This window comes from Caretta caretta, chromosome 10, assembly GCF_965140235.1.
Source record: "Caretta caretta isolate rCarCar2 chromosome 10, rCarCar1.hap1, whole genome shotgun sequence".
Classification (NCBI taxonomy): Eukaryota; Metazoa; Chordata; order Testudines; family Cheloniidae; genus Caretta; species Caretta caretta.
The window spans coordinates 49,948,161-49,963,695 of record NC_134215.1 but is presented as its reverse complement, the minus strand read 5'-3'; the positions used below and the strand labels follow the sequence as shown (position 1 = coordinate 49,963,695).

At 44.3% G+C, this 15,535-nt stretch overlaps 1 protein-coding gene across 8 annotated transcripts in view; it reads right to left on the bottom strand.

Annotated features, from left to right (window-relative positions):
- SCAPER (S-phase cyclin A associated protein in the ER) overlaps nt 1–15,535 on the bottom strand; it is a 369,412-nt gene that overhangs the window by 269,420 nt on the left and 84,457 nt on the right. For all 8 annotated transcript variants that reach the window (XM_075132981.1, XM_075132982.1, XM_075132983.1 and 5 more), the window contains exons 6-7: nt 12,905–13,005; nt 11,733–11,849 (exon numbers count right to left, since the gene is read on the bottom strand). In XM_075132981.1, the coding sequence (XP_074989082.1) occupies nt 11,733–11,849; nt 12,905–13,005 (218 nt within the window). The remainder of the gene's footprint in view (nt 1–11,732; nt 11,850–12,904; nt 13,006–15,535) is intronic.

Genomic DNA, 15,535 nt, shown 5'->3' with positions numbered 1-15,535 from the left:
CATTCCCTATTATACAAAATAATTTCAGAGAGAAGAAGCAAGTAGTGCTGTAGCTACAAAGGCCCAGAGTCAGACTGTTTACACTTTCTCCATACACAGACAGCAGTGGAACTTTAATTCAACAAGAAGCCAAAGTCTCAAACAAACTATTAAATTAAAAATTAAAAGGGAACTAATAACTGAGGAAAGATCTCAGCACTTTGGTGATTAGAGAACATCGTTCCCAAATGCGGCATCCTTTGATGGAAAGACATCAAGTTTGTAAAGCATTAAAAAAGTGTTTGGGGAGCACCAAGTAGCCAATTGCACAATGCCCGCAAAGAGGTCTCCCTGTTCTCTGCCCAAGAATCCACGATGCCTTGTGTAGAAAGGGCTATGAGCTTAGCCAAGCACAGACTGCTGTGTTATGGGCTTCTGCTATAAATATAGAATATACACAAATTCATGGATCCATCACACTTTCTAAGCTTCCACTGTACATCTAGCTAAAATAAATCCATGGACCCATGCTACTTTGAAGGTTTCTATTACTTACCTTGCAAAGATAAATTGTAGATATTGGGGGCCGTTCTTCCATCCTTAAGAAAGATCAGAGTCTGACTGCCTAAATTCTGCTTTTGTAGATGGACAGAATTGCAGTGATCTATACACTGTGACAAAGTTCCTCCTCTACCTTGGTGGGTCTTGCATTTATTGGCGGATTTGCTCGCCTTGGAGCTTCACGGCAGCCCTCAGTTTGGCCGTTTTCGTGAACCCACAGTCCAGGTCAACTCCTCCTGTGTCTGACCAGGAGTTGGGAGGTTTGGGGGGAGGAACCTGGGCCTGCCCTCTACTCTGGGTTCCAGCCCAGGGCCCTGTGGAATGCAGCTGTCTAGAGTGCCTCCTGGAACAGCTGTGCAACAGCTACAACTCCCTGGGCTACTTCCCCATGGTCTCCTCCCAACACCTTCTTTAGCCTCACCATAGGACCTTCCTCCTGGTGTCTGATAATTCTTGTACTCCTCAGTCCTCCAACAGTACACGTTCTCACCCTCAGCTCCTTGCGCCTCTTGCTCCCAGCTCCTCACACGCATGCCACAAACTGAAGTGAGCTCCTTTTTAAACTCAGGTGCCCTGATTAGCCTGCCTTAACTGATTCTAGCAGCTTCTTGATTGGCTGCAGGTGTTCTAATCAGCCTGTCTGTCTTAATTGTCTCCAGAAGGTTCCTGATTGATCTGGAACCTTCCCTGTTACCTTACCCAGGGAAAAGGGACCTACTTAACCTGGGGCTAATATATCTACCTTCTATTACTCTCCTGTAGCCATCTGGCCCGACCCTGTCACAATACATAAAGGATATGCCACCACTTTTTCTTTTCTGCATTTGGTTTTGGGGAAAAAACCCATTCAGAACAATATTTTGAATAAGGTGAAATACAAATAAGAGGAGGTTACTTACCTGTAACTGGAGATTCTTCAAGATATGTGGTCCCTGTCTGTATTCCATATAGGGAAGAATTAACTCCTCTGTCATCAGGAATGTCTCCATGCAGCCAGGAACCCGCGAAATGCTGAGAGAAACACCTGAGTAGCCTGGTGGAGTCTATGTGGCCGGTCTGTCTGGCAGGTGCATGGGCACTGGCAGAGCAGGTGGTGTTGCGCATGCTGGTGAGCATTCTGGAAACTTGGGTGCCAAGATGATCACTGGTACTGCCAGATCCCATTTGCGTTTGGCCTTGTCCTCCATCTGTGGGATCTTGAGTGCCGGTCTGGCCAGATCTGCACACCACATCTCACCCAACCTGGCTCAGGGAGGAAATGCTGCACTTGTGAGCAGTCCTCTGTGGAGATCTGCTCTTGTGCCAGTGAGTGTTTTTTGCTCTCATGCCAGGACCTGTCCTTGACCTTCCGTACAGCCGGTTCCGAGCCATACACAGAGCTCAGAGGGACGCTCACCACCAGTAGTGACCGCTGTACAGGTGGGTCTCCTGGGACAGGATCCAAAGACACCTGGGGCTGCATAAGGTATTTGTGAAGGCAGAGCTCGCAGACTTCCCTAGTCCTGGGCAGGAAAGACTTACAGATGGCGCAGCATGCTCAGGGAGAAAGAGCACAAGCAGGAGAGAGTTTTTGAAGCCCAGGATCCTGGCCATAGTACCCGGGAGGAGGGGACGGTCCCTGAACGGGGAAAAAGAACTACTACACTAGGCAAACATAACTTACTAACTGTAAAAATATCTACATACAAACAAGAATAACTCTCTTAGCAGATTAAAAGCACAAAGGAACAGTGGGTCCCAATTCAGGCCATGTGGCAGTAAGAGGGAACGGGAAGGCATCGACCCGTACTACCTCTTATACCCTCAGCTGAGAGCATGAGGAGATGCACTGCGCATGTGCAGGATAACAGGCACTGCTAAGAAACACTTCCGGAATCAAGCACATGGTGCGCATGCACACCCACGTATGGAATACACATAGGGACCATCACTCGAAGACGATTACTTTCAAAACTCAGAAAGAACAGGAATATATATGCAGGATGACTTTGTCCCTGTAGAAAATCACATCAGGCATACACAAGAAAGAGCACCCAATTCTCTCACTATAATAGAGTGCCAGGATCTGCAATTATGGATACATCATCACACCAATATGATACGGCCGTGAAGAAGGCTAATGCAGTCCTCGGATGCATCACGTGAGGGATTTCTAGTAGAAACAGAGAAGTGTTAGTACAATTTGTGACAGGGTCGGGCCAGATGGCTACAGGACAATGATCCTATTGGGATCCGGGAAGTGGGCGGGAGAAAGCTACAGGACAGTGATAGAAGGCAGATGTATTAGCCCCAGGTTGAGTAGGTCCCTTTTCCCTGGGTAAGGTAACAGGAAAGGTACCAGAACAATCAGGAACTTTCTGGAAACAATTAAGAGAGACAGGCTGATTAGAACACCTGCAGCCAATCAAGAAGCTGCTAGAATCAATTAAGGCTGGCTAATCAGGGCACCTGAGTTTAAAAAGGAGCTCACTTCAGTTTGTGGCGTGCGTGTGAGGAGCTGGGAGCAAGAGGCACTAGGAGCTGAGAGAGAAAATGCATACTGTTGGAGGACTGAGGAGTACAAGAATTATCAGACACCAGGAGGAAGGTCCTATGGTGAGGCTAAAGAAGGTGTTGGGAGGAGACCATGGGGAAGTAGCCCAGGGAGTTGTAGCTGTTGCACAGCTGTTCCAGTAGGCACTCTAGACAGCTGCATTCCACAGGGCCCTGGGCTGGAACCCAGAGCAGAGGGCAGGCCCGGGTTCCCCCTAAACCTCTCAACTCCTGGTCAGACACAGGAGGGGTTGACCTGGACTGTGGGTTCACGAAAATGGCCAAACTGAGGGCGGCCGTGAATCTCTGAGGCGAGAAAATCCGCCAATAAGCGCAAGACCCACCAAGGTAGAGGATGAACTTTGTCACAACTGGTGTCAGGAGTGGGATCTGGTGTACACAGCGCGGCAGAAGAAGGAGGGTGTTGTATAAACCCTCTCCCTTTTTTTTTTTTTTTTTTTAATTTTTTTCCCCACCACAATGGAGGACATAGTGCGGGCACTGATACAAGCCACGGCTGCCCAGCAGGAGGCTACCTGTGACCAGGCAGCCACCCAACAGGAGACAGTGCGGCTGCAGCAAGAGACTAATCGCTTGCTGATGGACCAGGCTGCTCAAGACCGGGCTACGTTGCGGCAACTGGTAAACCAGGTAAGGGCCCTTACAGAGCTGAACCGCGGCCATGATGGGATGCAGATCATGCATGCCCGCAATTGGCTGCAGAAAATGATGCGGGGAGGATGATGTAGAGGAATACCTCCTGGCCTTTGAGAGGACAGCCCTGCGGGAGGCTTGGCCCCAAGAACAGTGATCTGGCATCCTCACTCCCTTCCTGTTTGGGGAGGTCAAGAAGGCCTACTATGATTTGCCTGAAGAGGCTGTGGCAGAATACCCCCAGCTGAAAGCAGAGATCCTGGCCAGATCTGGGGTAACGACCGCAGTGTGGGCCCAGCGATATCATGAGTGGAGATACCAGGAAAACAAAACTCCACAGTCCCAGTTATATGACCTCATCCATCTCGCACAAAAGTGGTTACGAACTGAGTCCCGGAGTCCGGAGGAGATACTAGAGGTTCTGGTCATCGACCGGTACGAGAGGACTACCACTAGACCTTCGTGCCTGGGTAAGCCGGAACGAACTCTCCACCTATGGTCACAGATGGTAGAAAAGCGAAGGACGGCGAGGGAGCTGACTCGACCAGTTAAGGAAGAAGCACCCCGGGTTAAACTAGCAGCACCAAGCCCTAGAGCTCTGGTGACTGTGCCACCAGGAGAGCCCAGGTGGAAAAAGAGAGGGGCTAAAGGCCCACGAGAAGCCACAGAGTCGGAGCACTGAGGGGGAAGAGGATCGTGATGTTATACCGCCCAAACCAAGAGACCGAGGAGCGCCTAGGGCTCCATACAGATGTTACACCTGCGGGGAGTGGGGACACATAGCTGCACAGTGTCCCAATGCTGAGGAGCCTATGCAGTGTAACCTGGGGAACTGGGCAGACCCATGCTCCCTAATCCACCTTGTGGGGGTCTCACTAACCCCACATATGTACACCAGACCAGCGAAGCTAAATAGGGTAGAGACCACGGCACTGGTTGATTCGGGGAGTGCTATCATCTTGTCTCAGGGAAGCTCGTGAAGTATAGTCAGCTGCTGCGGGCTAAGCGTACAGGGATAACATGCATCCATGGGACAGCTGGTTATTACCCCACCATCCCAGTAAAAATCAAGATTCAGGGAATAATACTGAGATAGCAGCATGTGTAGTCCCTAAACTCCCATACCCAGTGCTCATAGGTAGGAACTTCCCAGGGTTTGAAGACTTACTCCTGGTAGGGGAATTAGAGAAAGGGGCAAACCCTGAAGTCAGTGAGGCATCCACAGTAAACTGTCAACCCCCAATCTTCTCTGAAATATCTCCAGATTTGTTCTCCACTCCCAGAGAGGGTAGAAAATCGAAAAGGGAAAGGAGGGCAACTAAGGCCCTGGGAACCCGAATAATGGCCCAAAGCCGGAGGTTCACTCTCGTAGGTAGGTGGACCCGAGCAGCTGAAAAGGAGGCCACCCAGGAGGGAGAAGCACCCGAGTCTGACTCACACCCTAACGACTCTAAACCAGTAGAGGCGACAGGGACTGGCCCCCTAGATCTCCGGCAGATTAGCCCTTGGAGAGGAAATTTTGGATGGGACCAGGCTGAAGACCCAAGGTACGACAACATTAGGAAGGAGGTGACCGAAATAGATGGGGTCCCCATGGAAGGGAAAACCCAGGGACCAGGACCGTACTTCATAATGAAGAAGAATCTCTTATACCGGGTTGCACCAGTACGGGGGCAGAAAGTACAGCAGATCCTAGTACCTCAAAAACACCAGAATGCTGTATTAAGTCTTGCCCATAGTCATCTTTTTGGGGGGCATTTGGGGATAGAAAAGACCCTGGTACAGGTCCTGCGATGATTCTTCTGGCCCAGAGTACATGAAGAAGTGCGGAGGTACTGTGTGTCCTGCCCGGAGTGTCAGCTGCACAGTCCCCGTCCCCACTTGAGGGCACCTTTAGTACCCCTTCCCATCATAGAGGTCCCCTTCAAGCGAATAGCAATGGACCTTGTGCAACCCCTGAAGACAGCCCGGGGCCACCAATATATACTTGTCTTTCTGGATTATGCTACTCACTACCCGGAAGTCATCCTCCTGCGGAACACGGCCTCTAAAATGATAGCTAAAGAGTTGGTGGCGATCTTTGCCCGAGTGGGGTTACCAAAGGAGATATTAACCGACCAAGGTACTCCATTTATGTCTAAGCTAATGAAGGACCTCTGTACGCTGCTCCATATACATACCCTGAGAACTTCAGTCTATCATCCACAGACCGATGGGCTGGTAGAAAGGTTTAACCGAACCCTCAAGGCAATGATAAGGAAAGTGGTAAGTCGGGACGGGAAGGATTGGGACACCCTACTACCCTACCTTATGTTTGCAATCCGGGAGGTACCTCAGCCCTCAACTGGGTTTTCCCCCTTTGAATTATTATACAGACGCCACCCCCATGGCATACTAGATATCGCAAAAGAAATCTGGGAAAAGGAACCCAATGAGGGGAGAAATATAATTGACCATGTGTTGCAGATGCGAGAACGGACAGCCCAGGTCACCCCTATTTTACGTGAACATTTGGAAAAGGCACAGGAGGCCCAGTGAACCCATTACAATCGCCAGGCAAAAGTCCAACAGTTCCAACCAGGGGATCGGGTGATGGAGTTGGTACCCAGGGCAGAAAGCAAGCTTCTGGCCCAATGGCAGGGGCCCTATGAGGTGGTTGAACCCGTGGCGGAAGTAACTTACAAGGTGTGGCAACCAGGACGCCAGAAACAAGAACAAATTTATCACATTAATCTCTTAAAGCCTTGGCACCAACAAGAGGCTTGTGTAGTGGCCCAAGAGACCCCAATCCAGGGAAATAACATGCAGGAGCATATCAGGATATCCACTAATCTGACACCAAACCAGAAGAAGGAGGTAACTGAGATTATCAACCGATACCAGGAGGTGTTTTCGACCAAACCAGGTCAGACCACCGAAGCATATCACCATATTATCACAGGCCCTGGGGCAAAGGTAACTTTAAGGCCCTATCAGGTCCCAGCGGCAAAAAGGGAGGAGATCAAGGCAGAGGTAAAAAGGATGTTGGAGCTGGGAGTCATTGAAGAGTCCCACAGACAGTGGTCAAGCCCGACTGTGTTGGTGCCCAAACCCGATGGCACCACTAGGTTTTGTAATGACTTTCGCCGGCTGAATGAGATATCCAAATTCGATGCATACCCCATATCGATGAGTTAGTTGACCGCCTGGGCAATGCCAGATTTTTGACCACCCTTGATTTAACAAAGGAATACTGGCAGATTCCCCTTGCCAAAGATGCAAAAGAAAAGACGGCATTCTCTACCCCAAAGGGTCTGTTTCAATATACGTTTTTTCCTTTTGGACTGCATGGGGCACCTGCCACCTTCCAGCGTCTTATGGACAAGCTCCTACGGCCCCATACCAGTTATGCAGCGGCATACCTGGATGATGTGATTATTCACACCCCCGACTGGAAAATCCACTTAGAAAAGGTGGAAGCGGTTCTGGACACGCTAAAACAGGCTGGCCTCACAGCCAACCCAGCCAAGTGTGCTATAGGGCTAGCTGAGCCTAAATACCTTGGCTAAATTGTAGAAAGGGGCATGGTCAAGCCCCAACTAAACAAACTAAAGGCTATCCAAAATTGGCCCCAGCCGAATCGGAAAAAGCAAGTCCGGGCATTCCTGGGTGCGGTGAGGTACTACCAACGATTTATTCCCCATTTTGCTACCAGAGCAAGTCCCCTGATAGACCTGATAAAAGCCCGGCGTCCAGATATGGTGAAGTGGACAGATACCCAGAGAAAGCATTCATGGATCTGTGGACAGCCCTCTGCAGTAACCCCATGCTTATAGCCCCAGACTTCAACAAAGAATTCATTTTACGAACAGATGCATCTGAAGTAGGATTGGGAGCTGTCCTATCGCAGATGGTCGGACATGAAGAACACCCAATCCTCTACCACAGCAGGAAACTCCTCCCGACAGAGCAGAAGTATGCCGTGGTTGAAAGAGAGTGCCTAGCTGTGAAATGGGCCACAGAAACACAACATTATTACCTTCTGGGATGAAGGTTTACCCTTGTGACCGACCATGCACCCCCCCAGTGGATGCATCGAAATAAAGAGAGGAATGCAAGGGTGACCAGATGGTTCCTGTCCCTACAACCTTTCCAGTTCATCATAAAACACCGGTCTGGAAGCCACCATGGCAATGCAGATAGCTTGTCACGAGTACACTGCCTGACGTCCCAAGTTGCCCAACCCCATGGTGTTGAGCAGGGCAGGGGGGATATGTGACAGGGTCGGGCCAGATGGCTACAGGACAGTGATAGAAGGCAGATATATTAGCCCCAGGTTGAGTAGGTCCCTTTTCCCTGGTAAGGTAACAGGGAAGGTTCCAGAACAATCAGGAACTTTCTGGAAACAATTAAGAGAGACAGACTGATTAGAACACCTGCAGCCAATCAAGAAGCTTCTAGAATCAATTAAGGCTAGCTAATCAAGGCACCTGAGTTTAAAAAAGACCTCACTTCAGTTTGTGGCATGTGTGTGAGGAGCTGGGAGCAAGAGGCACTAAGAGCTGAGAGAGAACGCATACTGTTGGAGGACTGAGGAGTACAAGCATTATCGGACACCAAGAGGAAGGTCCTACGGTTAGGATAAAGAAGGTGTTGGGAGGAGACCATGGGGAAGTAGCCCAGGGAGTTGTAGCTCTTGCACAACTGTTCCAGGAGGCATTCTAGACAGCTGCAACCCACAGGGCCCCGGGCTGGAACCCAGAGTACAGGGTGGGCCCTGGTTCCCCCCAAACCTCCCAACTCCTAGTCAGACACAGGAGGGGTTGACCTGGATTGTGGGTTCACTAAAATGGCCAAACTGAGGGTGGCCGTGAATCTCTGAGGCGAGCAAATCCGCCAATAAGCACAGGACCCACGAAGGCAGAGGAGGAACTTTGTCACACATTATACAAGGCTGAGGGGAGATATGACCTCTCTATAAATACCTAAAAGGGATAATATGCCAGGGAGAGAGAGAAATTATTTAAGTTGAGCACCAATGTGGACACAAGAACAAATGGATATAAACTGGCCATCAACAAGTTTAGGCTTGAAATTAGTTCAAGGAGTGAAGTTCCTCCATCAGAGGAGTCAAGTTCTGGAATAGCCTTCTAAGGGGAGCAGTGGAGCAAAAAACCTAACTGGCTTCAAGACTGAGCTTGCTAAGTTTATGGAGGTGATGTTATGATGAAATTGCCTACAACGGCATGTAGCCGATCTGTGATTGATAGTGGCAAATATCTCCAACAGCCAGTGATAGGACGCTAGATGGGGAGGGTTCTGAGTTACTACACAGAATTCTTTCCCAGGTGTCTGGCTGCTGAAGCTTGCTCACATGCTCAGGGTCCAACTGATTTGCCATATTTGGGGTCAGGAAGGAATTTTTCCCCCGATCAGATTGCCAGAGACCCTGGGGTTTTTTGCCTTCCTCTGCAGTGTGGGACACGGATCACTTGCAGGTTCAAGCTGCTGTAAATGGTGGAGTCTCTGTAACTTGAAGTCTTTAAACCATGATTTGAGGACTTCAGTAACTCAGCCAGAGGTAAGAGGAACGAGTGAGTTTCAGGAACGAGTGAGTGAGGTTCTGTGGCCTGCGATGTGCAGAAGGTCAGATTAGAAGATGATGATGGTCCCTTCTGATCTTAAAAGTCTATATGGATGCAGGGATCTTCCTTTTGACTGACTTTTTTTAGCACAATCTTATATAACACAGCTGCACCTGCTGATTCCTTGTAACAGGTGTGATTTCTTAACTCCACAGGCTGTAACAGAGGTAGAGGTAGCCATCTAGTCAGAAGGAACTAGGTACATAGACATGGAATAGCCAGGCTTGGGAAGAAAGCTTAGGCTGAAGTCAGGGCTGGCCACTCGAGTACATAGCCAGGGTCGCAGACGGGTTTGTACAAGACTTTCTGCCATCCATGCTACCATGGTTTCACTGCTATTGTTATTTGAGCTAGCTGGATCAAAGTTAAGCTGATATGTCTACACATGCTAGTTACACCTCTGACTGCAATGTAGACATACCCTGAATGAGAAAGAGAGAAAGGAAGGCATGTAGATATCTAAAGGGTGACAAAATAAGAGCATTCCATTAGCTGCCGTCTTGCCTTAATAACTTATGGGAATTGTCAACCATCTCTCTGCGCTAGTGACAAGGTAAAACCAGAAACACAAAATTAAAACTATTATTTGAGGGGAAAAAAAAGCAAAGCTGAACATATATATATATATATATAACAATGACTTAAGTGAAAAACATTCCTAGAGAGTTTTATTATGTTGGTTGTTAGTCTAAAGAGCTTTTATGCTATTTCCCCGTTTTTCACTCCTCGTTTGATTGCTTTTATTTACTCCCATTATCATCTTGGTCATTTTCATCCTCTATGTAAGCAGATGGACAACATTCCCAAAAGTTAGTAGTAATATACCAACTTCATATGCTCATTGACCTGCACGATATGTTCCAAGAACAGAGAGACCAGCAATCACTCAACCCTGTTACACACCAAGGACACTGCTACAATACAAATAAGTCCCCAGTCCAGCACTGAGGACTCCACAGGAGTACCACACAGTTCTCAATCCAGGACTGGGGCATAAGCCACCAAACACCTCCTGAGTTAATAGCTGAATTTGCTGCAAATTTCTTTATACAATAATAATTTGGTACAGAGAAGTACTAAGAAGATATGAGCACCATCATTACTAGGTGGTGTTGGAGATGGATTAGTCATGTGCTTCAGATGGAAACTGATTCCATCACCAGAATAGCAATAAGATGGAAACCTGAAGGCAAGCAAAAACGACGTCACCCAAAAACAACATGGCGAAGAACTGTGGAAGGTGAGCTGAAAAACCTGGGGCACAGCTGGGGAACCACTGAAAGACTTGCCAGAAACAACAGGAGTGGAGCTTTGTCGGTGCCCTAAATGCCAGAGGCATAATGGGTACTACCTAACTAACTGAGAGGTTTTACAATTCTTAGTTTGGTCTTAGTGGCAAGGATTTTCTAGTTTTCTTTTTTGTGAAAATTAGAACTGACTACTTGATATTCAGATAGATACTTAAAATGGATATATTTATTTTTGAATATTATAGCTCCTTCTTAGTGTAACAAATTTCTCTATCAAACATAACTTCTGACACTAATTTAGAAATATTTGATATAAAGCAGCTGAACATTAGAACCACAGTGGAATAAATACTCTAAATGTTAAGGAATGCTTTCCTGAATTGAGGCCTATATGAGCCAGCACTTAAGCACATGCAGTAAGTCCCAATGGGCTGGAGTTAAAGCATGTCCTGTATATAGGAATGGACTTACTGCTTGTGCTTAAGTGCTTTCCAAAATGTGGGCTTTAGTGAAGATAATGCTCCCCTGAAATAGAGTTAAATAATTTAAATGTAATTTTTGTGTGCTTGCTCCACATACTGGCACTTAATTGAATAAGAGGTTTAGTATTTTTATTATAAATATTTTCTGTCTTTCAGACTAATATAAATTTTGCTGCTCATCAAAATCAATTTCATTTTACATTAATTGTTAGTGATCAACATTAACTTCCTGCACACTCAGCTTGCCATACACAGGTGCATACACACGCAATTTTAAAATGTTAATTACATATATTTTGACCTTTGTTTTGTAGAAGGAAATGGCTGCTCATCTTATTAAACAGTTAACATGAAATAGATTGATTTGCTTTTATCATCAGGTCATTGGAATGCAGAGGAATAAAATGTCTGATTAAATAAAAGAAAAAATTAGGTCATCTATTGTAGGTTTTGTTTTGTTTACACAATGTGTTGGGTATTTTTCTCTCTCATGTTCACACATATCAACATTTGGGTTCAAATATGGCTTAGCAAATAACACCCAAAACAATACATTAGCTGCAAAAGGAAAATTATGTACGAGTTAACCCTGAACCCTTTTAATAAATGAGTTAGCTTTCCTTCAGTGCCTTTATTATCTGTTTTCATACCCAAAATTTAAACTTCTTCGAGCATTTGATGTTACACTGATTCTATCTGTTGATGGACTTGGTATTACATGGCGTCCTGGAGACATCTTCTTTACTTCCCAGGCCAATGAAGTAGGTCTAAAAATTCAGGAGAGAATGAATTAAGAATAAATCCTAAGTAGTCATTACAACATTTTTTTAATGGATATTCCTATTTCAACTTGAAGTAAAACAAAATCAGTGGATGTTGGTGATGTAGCAACAGTGGGAAATTTTATCTGAACTAGCCTAATGTGGGCACAGCCAGTGGTTGTAATATATAATATGTTAACTATTGATTAATGCAAAAATGGAACCAAGCAAGGAATCAATAGGGCAAGGAAAAGCATGGGCTTGATCTGAATGCAATACTGGGTGACCTTCGGCAAGTTACTTCACCATTCTGTGCTTCAGTTTCCCCATCTGTAAAATGGGGATAGTGATGCTTATAAGCCTCCTTTGTAAAGCACTTTGAGATCTACTGATGAAAACTGCTATGTAAGAGCTAGGTATTATTATTGTTGATGTTATTGGAGCCTAAATTCTAAGCTTTTTCTTCTCAGATAATTACTTAAGAGATTTTGCAAGGTGAGGACACCTACACAGATGACGCCAAGAAGAACAGGGTATTATGAAATTGTTTATAGAAAGCAGAATTTAGCTTTCCTTGGGAAAACAGGAACCCAAATAAACAGTTAGGCTGCTCTTTTTTCATAGATAGTAGGTAAAATTTTCAGTCATTCAAATGACCTAGGAGTCCAACGGTATGTCTACACTGCAATAGGAGATGTGATAACAGTACAGACTGGCATACCCACTCTAGCTTTAATCTAGCTAGCATGGCTAAAAACAGTAATAAAGACATGGCAGCACAGGCTTCTGTGTGGGCCGAACAAGCACAGCAGGGAACCTGAGTATGCTCTCACTTACTAGCCTGCAAATAAAAGGAACCCAAAATACTTTTTTTTTTTTAAAAAAATACCATGATTTCATATGGCTCTGTTCATGGTTTTTTAATGATTGGAGCTGGCAATATTGCTTAAGTAGGACTTAAGTGGCTCATAGGTCCTTGTGTTGACCTCTGCACTAGGGTGAATTTCACCCTGAGAGAATATTAGGAAATAGATTAAAAGAAAAGAAAAAAATCTGATTACCTGCTTTGAGCATCAGCCTTTTCTAGCTTTTCCTGTAGCTGTATCCAGTCAATCAATGCCTTGAAATCTCTTACATAGTTATCTAGCATCATTAGAACCTCCTGAAAGAACAACAACCTACATCAGGTATTTGTATTTATGGGGGTGGGGAAGGCAAAGAAAGAGACAAAATTGGAAGAATAGAGAACTCAGCAAAAAACCTGACCAGATAGTACAAATTTCACTCTATTACAACGAAAGTGGCAACATCCGCTTTAGTAAAGGTTGCATAATATTTTCCATTCTGACACTGCTTCAAGTTGCCGATAACTTTCTGAAAATTAAACTTTTGGAGCTGAAATTTACCAGTCTTGGTCCCTGCTTGTAAGTGGAGCCTTTGAATGGCTTGAGCAAAAACAGTTCAGACTTAAAGGAGAGTTAAAAATACTTTTCCTATTATAAATAATTCTTGTGACTTTTTTGAACGTCTCTGCAAAAAAAACGGCTAAGGACAGAAAGCTGAAATCTGGCATGTAAGTTAAAGGTCTCATTAAGCACAAGTGTTTCTGAATGTTTCAGTGAAATTTGATTTTGATTTGACAAGTTATGATCTTTTAAAAATCACATGCTGGATATGGGCAGTACATTTTGCATACAGTTTTGATAAACTTATGAACTGCACAGGAAAACTACATTGCACGAACATTAATGATTCACTTGGCTGTGTAATGTGCAAAATGATTAGGGAGGGCGGCTGCACATTTTGTAAAGTCAGCAGGAGAGAGTCCACTCTAATGAATCCTAGGACATCAGCAGCTGGGGAAGGCAGAAAGCACACTACCTAGCTCTGTAGCCCACAGGAGAGAACCCCTCTTCAGCAGAATTCCTAAATTGTGGCACACAGAACATCCTGCTGGTGTACAGCAATACTAGTCTGTCTGGAGATTATGGAATGTATATGTGATATTGCCACATAAGATTCTACTCAACCTCAGCATCAACAAAATTATACTGTAATGACAGAATATTACTGGTGATGGTTTAAGAGGCAGAAAGTATACAGGGAGAGATTATGGCATTGGCAATTGACTTGTAAACAGAACATATTTGATGTGAAGTTACTGAGAGCACTACTAAGCACAGAACCCCAGGATGTAAAGTTTACATTCACTTTTCTCAAAATAACTGCACTTTAAGAATTGTAAATCACAGAATCCCATATTCATGGCTTTAGAATAATTACATATTTAGCTCTTATAACAGCCAATGATCAGATTACACATCCTGTTTTTATAGATAAGTGATTCTATTATCTTTTTGGAAAGACACTGTTGAATGAAATATAATTGTTCAAGAATTTACCTACATTTCTTAAGTGATTCAAAATCAGCTATTTCAGTCAGACAAAGTGAAAGCTGCATCCATGACTGCCTTTCATGGCTTGAAGCCAGACTGATACAGTATGTTGGAATTCAATTGATAATGAACAGATCTTGCAAGATCAGATTAATCTGATAGAACCTAGTCATGTATACACTGACGAGTAACCATTTTACAACTGCAGACCTATAATATGAATCTAATATAATTTCTCACATCTAAAGAAGAAAATTAGCGGCACAATAATCATGTACACTGAGCAAAACAGAATTAAAAGTCTTTACTTCCTTCTAGTAGCAAAAAATATTATTAAGCTTTACTGTGAAAATGATTCACCGTACATACTGGTTTCCAATTCATTCAAGCTTTGGAAGTGTGTTAACTATGTCAAGGTTGCCCTTAAACACAGAAAACAACAGTTAAAATTGAAAAGGCCATTTCCCCTAGTAGGGCCTGATTCTGTAGTCTCCACCCAGGCAATTCTCCCACTAATTTCAGTGGGAGATTTACCTAGGTATGAGCTCTTACTTGTTTCACTTTTTTTAACTGATAGCTATATGTATAATCTAAATCAGACTTCCTTATTCTCTTCTACTTAATTCAGGCAAATGCAATTCAGTCCTGTGCAGAAGACCAGCACAAGGCCTATGGACCACTTATCTCCCACTTAAGCACTCAAAATAGGACTTAACTGAGACATAAGTGGTGTATAGTCCATGGAGTGGACTACCCTCAGGGGTAATTTTCACCCAAAATGAAGGGAAGAAAGAACTCTCTGACAAATACTAATAAAAAAAATGTTAACACTGAGACTTTATATATACATATACATAGAAAGATGAAAGATAACTACAAATACATCTGTTGGACAGTCTAAACGTGTATTATAGTAAATATTTACAAATATATATAAAAAATCAAAACTTTTATATCAACATTATGCTGTCTTTATTTTGAAGTGTCACAAAAACAAAACATTTTATTTATTATTCTTAAAAGATAATTGGCATTGCAAAGTAACTGGTAAGAAAAGTCTGCTACAAGAAATAAACAAATTATGTGTTTTAGCCAGCTCTCTTCTTCCAATTTCACAAATAAAAGTCTAGGTTTCTAATTCAGTTTAAATCAGTCATATTATCTTGCGCTGAACGTTAACAGTAAGAGCATAGAAAGCAAGATTAATTCAGTATAATTTATTTTAAAATGTCTGCTACTTAGATTTTCCCTATTAAAAACGGAACTAATCCAAATATGAGTTATATTTCTGAAGCT